Consider the following 8,741-nt stretch of genomic DNA (forward strand, 5'->3'; position numbering starts at 1 on the left):
GGAGTGTTATCGTCGTTAGAATCAGATGTAGCTTACCCTTTTTTTGAGTTTGATGGAGTGCTATCGTCGTTAGAATCAGATGTAACATACCCTTTATTGGAGTTTGATGGGGTGTTACCGTCGTTAGAATCAGATGTAGCATACCCTATATTGGAGATTGATGGAGTGTTATCGTCGTTAGAATCAGATGTAGCATACCCTTTATTGGAGTTTGATGGAGTGTTGTCGTCGTTAGAATCAGATGCAGCATACCTTTTATTGGAGTTTGAGGGTGTTATCGTCGTTAGAATCAGATGTATCATACCCTTTAGTGGAGTTTGATGGAGTGTTATCGTCGTTAGAATCAGATGCAGTATACCCTTTATTGGAGTTTGATGGGGTGTTTTCGTCGTTAGAATCAGATATACGATTCCCTATATAGGTTTGATGGAGTATAATCGTCGTTAGAATGAGATGTATCATACCCTTTATTGGAGTTTGATGGAGTGTTATCATCGTTAGAATCAGATGTAGCATACCCTTTATTGGAGTTTGATGGATTGTTATCGTCGTTAGAATCAGATGTATCATACCCTTTAGTGGAGTTTGATGGAGTGTTATCGTCGTTAGAATCAGATGTAGCATACCCTTTATTGGAGTTTGATGGAGTGTTATCGTCGTTAGAATCAGATGTAGCATACCCTTTATTGGAGTTTAAAGGAGTGTTATCGTCATTAGAATCAGATGTATCATACCCTTTAGTGGAGTTTGATGGAGTGTTATCATCGTTAGAATCAGATGTAGCATACCCTTTATTGGAGTTTGATGGAGTGTTATCGTCGTTAGAATCAGATGTAGCATACCCTTTATTGGAGTTTGATGGATTGTTATCGTCGTTAGAATCAGATATACGATTCCCTATATAAGTTTGATGGAGTATAATCGTCGTTAGAACCAGATGTATCATACCCTTTTTTGTAGTTTGATGGAGTGTTATCATCGTTAGAATCAGATGTAGCATACCCATTATTGGAATTTGATGTAGTGCTCGTGTTTTCATCATCTTGTGAGGAAATCTGCTTATCACACTTACAATAAACACAACAATCAGCTATCCAAGAAAATAAAGGCAGGACACAAGAGTGTATTAGCTGCTCCAATGTCATTTTGTTTGTGAAGTTATCGAAGTTATGTTATATGACATGTGCCCTTGAAGCAGTAATTATGTGATCTAGGGTTACGCAAATTAAACCATAACCTCCAATTTAAATTTTAAATTACCTTTCATGACAATTAAATTAGTTTCAAAATATGTCTTACTAATCGATGGGCGGTAAAAGATCGATTGTTGGATTCACGTAACTTTGAATCGAATCTTTATAATCAAATCCAGCTGTATAATCAAATCCAGTTATTAATGTTGGATATTATATCAGCCTGATGGCGTTGTTTTTAACCTTTAATATCAAATAAAATCTAGACATTTTTCATGATAATTAATAGAAGATTCCTTTCATTTTTTAATGCTTTGCGATGCTGTGTAATGTATTCTATATTTAATAACTGTGCAGTTACCTGCTGGCAGAAATAAACCGAATTATTGGATCATCAGTCATCGGTGCATTCTTTCATGTCAGCAGAAATGCCAATTATTGTTTCATTTATAATCGTTGTCAACTTACCTTTAATTGTGAACTTTACATGCTTATAGACAAGTTTTCTTCTGACAACAACGAATATATTTCACCGTTTCAAAAACCTTCATTTTAGGTTTTTGAGTTGCCTTTCTTACATTCTAATATTTCGTAGGAATTTGCTGTGGTGTTTGCTTAGTTGGAGTTCCATGTAGCGTTCTCATTCTTGTCGCTGGAAATCAATAAAGATTTGACAGTTCTGCAGAGTCAATGCTGTTTTAAATTAATGCAGTTAACGTTTTTTTTTATTTCAACATCTTGTGAGGAACTATTATCTTATTAACAATCACAAGAAAAGCAAAATTCAAAAAGAAAAGAACGAAAGATAATGCACACTTTCCTTATCATTTTGGCATGCTATGGAATTTTTAGCGAATTAGTTAAACTCCAGTTGTTATATACTGTTCATTTTCGCGTCAATATATAACGATTTAAGGCGTTTCTATTAAGCAATTTCAATAAAATTTATTTTAGCTTTGGCGCTATGCGATATTCTGTAATTGAATTTGTATTTAGCATTTTCTAGAATCACCTGCTGGTAAGAAAAAAGTTATTATTGGGTTGAAAATAGGTCATCTGTGAATTTTTTCACAAGCAATTAAGCCAATATTCAACTTTTAATCTTTAATTGTCATCAGTATGTATACTCAGACAACTTTTGTGTAGAAATTATCAAAAATATTTAACATCTTGAAAAAACATTGAAGATATACGTCTAGGCAATGTTACGTGTTCACTAAATTTGAAATGGCTCAGAGATAAGCTTTTAAGACAGGCGATTTAAAATCGGGAATGTCGTTAGATGTTTGTAAATGTAAAGGGTTCAGATTATAGCAGAGTTCTGAGAAGAAGAACAATCGAACATCTGTTGAATGACGTATCAACAGCCTTAGCGGTAGTCCTGTAGTCATCAATATATTTTTGGTGATACACGTTTACAGTACATAAAAAATGCGTGCATCATGTGTGTATCGTGTGCAAAGTTCCTTGCCAGTTAAAAAACTGGTTTAAAGTCAAAAATTAACCCTTGACAAAAAAAACCCATTCTATCAGCTAGTCAAAGTTCGCTTTGTTAGCATGCTTAGCTGAGTAAATTCCCCAATAGCTATGTATTTAAAATAGATCCGCTTCAAAATCATCTATTACAAGCGAAGGCCTGTTATTGCTAAAAAAAATGATAAGTTTAAGAGGACAACTATTGTGAAGTTAAACTTTAGCTATTTTTACGTATATAGTTTAATATAAAAAAAATATATTAAATGCTGATGATAGTCAATATCAAAATATTCACTCGAAGTAGGAATTCGCAAGTGAATTTTAAATTGAAATCACAAATGTGGTATACATATATATATATATATATATAAGTTTGAAAATTTGTAATCCAGGCATTGAATGTATAAAAGATAAAAGTTTCTCCGGATTTTTTTAATGATTTTTATTCACCAAATTTCCCTCACATGGCTTTGATCAACCCGGGCTAGGTTTACAAACACATTGCCAAATGTGCCACGAGCCGGGATTGAGCCCCCGCTGTCTGAATTACAGCTCACGCAATTAACCATTCACGCGTGGGGTGGGATGATTTGGCAAATGTGTCTGTTAACCTAGCCCGGGTTGGCCAAAGCCATGTGAGGGAAATTTGGTGAATAAAAATCATTTAAAAAAAAATCCGGAGAAACTTTTATCTTTTATATATATATATAATTGAAAATAAAAAAAACCACGAATTACTTCATCGAAATTTATTCACTACAGAGCTGTTTCGTATGGCAGTTGTTTAACTTGCCACACTCGTCAGGAGAATAAATATAGCACTATAGCACAACGGAACTTATACACTAAGATGAATAATTAAGTGTTTAGGTGATATAGTATTACATTAATGACGTTAGTAAGTGTTTATTACGATGGCGGCATGCGGAAATGAGCTCGTTTCGTTTATTGAGCGAGCTGAGTTCTGGGTGGAAGATGATGAAGAATTTCTCCGAGAGGCATAAATTACAGCGTTTAGTTTTGCTTGAGTAAGGTTGTGATTTCTTTACAATTTTCCAGTTGAAGGTGTATGGCGTGTTAGAGTCTTTTAGTTTCTATATGTGTTTGCTAAGTTCTGTGGAGTGTTGTTTTGATTTATTTCGGAATGAGCTGGTGTGGTTCAAGTAGCGTGTTTTAAAAGTATTCTCCGTTAGACCGATGTAGGTTTCTTTGTATTTGGTTAGTGTGTTGATGACTGTGGCTTGGTAGACTACCCCTTTGGTTTGGCATTCTCCTTTTAGTGGGCATTCCTCTTTTTTCCGGCAGTTGCATTTTCTGTCTGTGGTGGCGTTTATCATCGTTTCTTCTTTGGTTAAAACGGTCTTATTGTGTGTAGAAATTATCATATCGATGTTTGGCAGGCAACTGTAACTTAGCTTAAGTGTGTTTCGGTTGAAGATTTTGCTGAGTGGATGGTTTTTTGGAAAGGACCTGTTGATTATACTAAGGAACTTGTGTCCGATGTCTGTGTGGACATTGGAGTTGTATGGTGGGTTGTACCAGGTGATGTTTCTATTTCTGTTTCTGTTTTTTGACTTTCGTGTGGTTTGTGGGCTGTATTGTAATTTGTAGTTAAAGCCGCTTTTTGTTAGTGCTTCTTGGTATGGGACCCAGGGGCGGATTGAAACTACGTCCCATTCAGCACGCGACGTAGTTAAATTCTTCACAGCAGCGGAAAAAATTAATCAAATTTTAAATGTCCCTAGTTCAAAATAAAAACAATTTGCTCGTGTGGAATGTAGTCCGTTTTTTCGAAAGGACCGAGAGCATTTTTCTATTCGTCTTTTGCAGGTTCGAATCTCGTCTAGGTATGGTGTACTTTGTTTCGTTGTGTGAATAATGATCATGAATTCTTTATCCGAAAATTAATTAAATTTTTTGTATCCTCACAACGAAAGCATTAGAAAAACAAACATATTGTCAGGGTTAGGAATAGTATTATGAGAAAATTGTGCAACAACGTGCATTCACTGAGCAATGTTATTGTTTCCAGGACCTGGATTAAGCATTGGATTAAGGGATCAAGTGGCTAAAAATACTTATATTTCACTTGCGGGAGAAATACCCATAGGTAACCCGCACAGAGTCAGCACGCCTTAAATTGTGCTGAATTTGGAGACTAAAATCTGTCTCTTGATTGGTTTATTGCCGTTGTGCTGACTAAAGCCTGTTTTCCACTAGCCACGTATCGTAACGTATCGTAGCAAAACGTAACGTATCGTAGCAAGTACAGATACGTTGAACGTTTTCCATTATTCGGCACAACGCGTAATACTATTTTCCCGCCAAAGTTCAAAAACAATACAAATATTATTGTTATGGGTACTCTCAGCAAAAAAACTCGCTTGCTTTTACTTTTAAGTAGACGAATGAAGAAAGATAAATATAAAAAATCATATTGAATTCGAAAGCTTTATCAAGAAAGAAAAACTAAAGGAGAATTTTATCTTTTGGTGCAGGATTTACGTTTGTTCGATGATGAATTATTTTTCAGGTATTTTCGAATGAACGCTTCCAAATTTGAGGAATTATTATTTATGGTCGCCCCCAAAATAAAAAAAACTGCGTGTCTAGAGATTGCATTGGACCAACTGAGATGCTTTGCGTGACGATGAGATATTTAGCAACCGGAGACTGTCACACAACCATAGCTATGAACTATCGAATGGGTCCAACAACAGTGGGAAGAATCATTTTCAAAACTTGCAGAGCACTGTGGATTGTTCTTGCAAAATTTATAAAGCCACCTACAACTGAGTCCGAATGGATTAAATTGGCTAAAGAATTTGAAATAAAATGGAACTTCCCCCACTGCCTTGGAGCGTTGGACGGAAAGCATGTTGTCATGCAGGCCCCTGCAAATTCCGGTTCAATGTTTTTTAACTACAAAAAAAATCATTCAATTGTGTTAATGGCCATTTAACGCCAACTACGAATTCACTCTGGTCGACATAGGTGACGCTGGAAGAAATAGCGATGGTGGTATATTTTCTTACAGCAAAATTAGAGAAGCTGTGAAAAACAACAGTTTGAATTTTCCATGTGAAAAATCATTGCCTGGTTTCCAGGAAGAATGCCCTTATGTTATGGTAGCAGACGAGGCTTTTTAACTGCAACATCACATAATGAAACCCTACCAAAGAGAAGTTCTAGGTATTCCAGAAAGGGTGTTCAATTACAGGTTGTCACGAGCAAGACGGACAATAGAAAATGCCTTTGGGATCCTAGCTGCACGCTTCAGGATTTTTCGACGTCCAATACATGCTAGAGTCGAAATGGTTGTCAGGATAACCCAAGCTGCAGTGGTCCTTCATAATTATCTCATGAGGGAAGGTGCATGCTCTCATGGAGAGAGTTATTTTCGCATGGAACTAATTGACAAAAGTACAAAACATGGCACACAACCAGGGCGGTGGAGAGAAATAACGCAAGGCGACAAAGGCTTGCAATCAATTAATAGAGATGGATCAAACAACTACTCTCGTAATGCCAAAAATGTTAGAGAAGCTTTCAAAAAGTATTTTATGTCAAACGAGGGGCAAGTTATATGGCAGTGGGAATCTGTTCATGCTACTGAAAATTGTTTTGACAAAAATAACTAATAAGGCAGACTTATTATTAAACATGTTCGAACAAATCAATATATTATAAGACAGAAACAAAAACTTAAAATAACTTGTTACAACAAACTTTAAATAAAAAAGCAAATTGAATGTTCTGTAATACATTTGTCAGTGATGCTAATGAATTTCATTAATCTTCTTCTAACTCAAATAGAACCTGTAGCACCTTTATCTTAGCCATTTGTTTAGTTTTTCCCTTCATCCCTTTGAAACTAGACACTAAGCTTAAGAAAAATAGTGTATCCTCATCTTGTTGATTATTTGTCTCACAACTACCAGTTTTACTAACATTGGATAAATCATTAGCAAGACTGATGGCTAAGAGGTCATCAATTTGGTCTGATCTTCGCTTGCGTGCTTTCTGACTGGTTTTGGATTCAAAAACCTGGTCACTTGATTGATTATCCAAAGACAAACTACTTGATTCAGAAACCTTCACAGGATCAATGATTTCATATTCAACATTGCTTTCAGTTTTCCGCCCACTTACTACATCCCTTAAGAATGATAGCTCCACAAAATAATCACAGGTGGGCAATTTTTTTGTAGAGCCACTTCCAGAACGAGTTAATTGCTCTCTTTTGCGAATGCATCGACGATAGTTATCTTTCAGTCTGTCAAATTCTTTGTTCAATGTACTTTCTATATTGAAAGTAAAATATTCATAAATAAACTGCTCACAAATCTTACTGTTTCAAATTTAATGTTATACTGTAACCTATACACATGTAGATTAGTGTATACACATTAATGCACAGGCAGTCAAATAGAACTGCTCTATTTTTTTAACAATATGCAAAGCTGTATTTAAAACAAAAGGAGGATCCACTATTTATTAGATGTACGATTCTTTTTTATTGAGTGACTGATATGATTATATGTAATGTTTTGGCACTTCTTCCAAATGTTAACCTATTAATATATTACATGTAGGTGAGCAGTTATTTTAATTGCCAGTGTAGTTTATAATATTTACTTCAAAAAAAAGACTACTGAATATAATAAGAACTGTGCGACAAGAAAAGTTCATTATCGGGTTTATTACCTTATGGCATTATCATGTATAAGCTCGTTCGTGAATAACTTACCAGGTGCATTCAATGCTGTAGAAATCCTACGCCAGGCTTCAGTTTTTTTTTGGTCTTTCTTTGTGACTTTTTAAAGAAACGTTCCATATGCAAGGATATTTACGTATTTCCTCGATTAAATTTGACAGAAACGAAGCATCTTTCACATTGATATCTGATTTATTTAATGAATCCTCTGTCCCTTCTTGAAATAACTCGATGCACGGCTCCTCGAGCGTCGCCATTTTGAAAGCATGAATTTTGTTTTGTCATGAAATGAACAACTATGATTGGTTGAATATATCCGTATTACAGATTCGTACGAAAAAAGTTGACAATACGCGAACTTGTTTTTTAATACGCGTATTAAAATTGTGATACGCCTATTAGCCATCAAATACACTAGCACGCATGCGCCATGTTACGTTTTGCTACGATACGTTACGATACGTGGCTTGTGGAAAACAGGCTTAACGAGCCGCCGTTTTTGCTGAAATGTTCAAGCGGTGTTGTGCGAAATTCAGCACAAATTGAGATTGTTGATAGCGAGGTTTTATCTTTGAGCTTCAAAACCAACAATAATAATGAGAAGCCTGGCATCTTTCACTGATCGAGTTGAAGATGCTTTTACGAGGAAAGATGAGACTTTTATGGCTCAACTCTACGGAGAGACGTTGGATTCCCTGAAAGTCAACAGCATTGTTACCAACGATAATTTGTTGGATCGTCTCGGTGTTGATATTTTCCGAAATATCAATGCCGAATTTTACATACCGCAGAGTGCCAAGACAAAGAACACAAATTTGGTTGCCTTAATGTTAGAAAACTTATGACATGTTATGCATGCATGCTTACACAAGAATATATAAGCAAATATAAATTTACTTGATGCAATACCCGATGGATTTGTCATTTGTGTTTTATTTATGTGATTCAAAACAAAACAAATTTTCAAATTTCGATCATATTTAAAACGTTTCTATTGATTTATTTCTTGATGTGTTCAATAGTATACTTAAGGTAAGATATACAAAAATGAACTGAAGCATGATATTTGAAATTTACATAACATTATTTCAGATCTGCTACAAATGGCAACTGCCTCTATAGTTCATTGTCAATTCTGCTTGTTGGTGACAACTCTGTGGTGACTATTTTGCGGCTGATGACCTCTATAGAATTATATTTATATGCTGATTATTATGCGAAACATCCATGTTTTTCAAATCTTTTTGAAACTCAGCATAACAAACACTTTGATTCTATCTCAAGCATGGTGGCCATGTCAGTCTCTTTTGAAGCTATTGATAGTGCTGGAAGTGGTTGTTCGGTTGCTGAACTGG

At 35.3% G+C, this 8,741-nt stretch overlaps 1 protein-coding gene across 1 annotated transcript; it reads right to left on the reverse strand.

Moving 5' to 3' along the window:
• Positions 1–326: 326 nt before the first annotated feature.
• Positions 327–1,430, reverse strand: LOC124454521 (dentin sialophosphoprotein-like). The gene has a single exon (XM_047005315.1). The coding sequence runs from the start codon at positions 1,040–1,042 to the stop codon at positions 398–400; it is 645 nt and encodes a 214-aa protein (XP_046861271.1). The 5' UTR covers positions 1,043–1,430; the 3' UTR covers positions 327–397.
• Between the last annotated feature and the right edge of the window lie 7,311 nt (positions 1,431–8,741).

This window comes from Xenia sp. Carnegie-2017, unplaced genomic scaffold (genome assembly GCF_021976095.1).
Source record: "Xenia sp. Carnegie-2017 unplaced genomic scaffold, XeniaSp_v1 HiC_scaffold_3, whole genome shotgun sequence".
NCBI classification, from domain to species: Eukaryota; Metazoa; Cnidaria; class Anthozoa; order Malacalcyonacea; family Xeniidae; genus Xenia; species Xenia sp. Carnegie-2017.

What these genes read in the sequence shown, in the direction of transcription:
- LOC124454521 (XM_047005315.1), bottom strand. Translation starts at nt 1,042, where the DNA reads ATGATGAAAACACGAGCACTACATCAAATTCCAATAATGGGTATGCTA.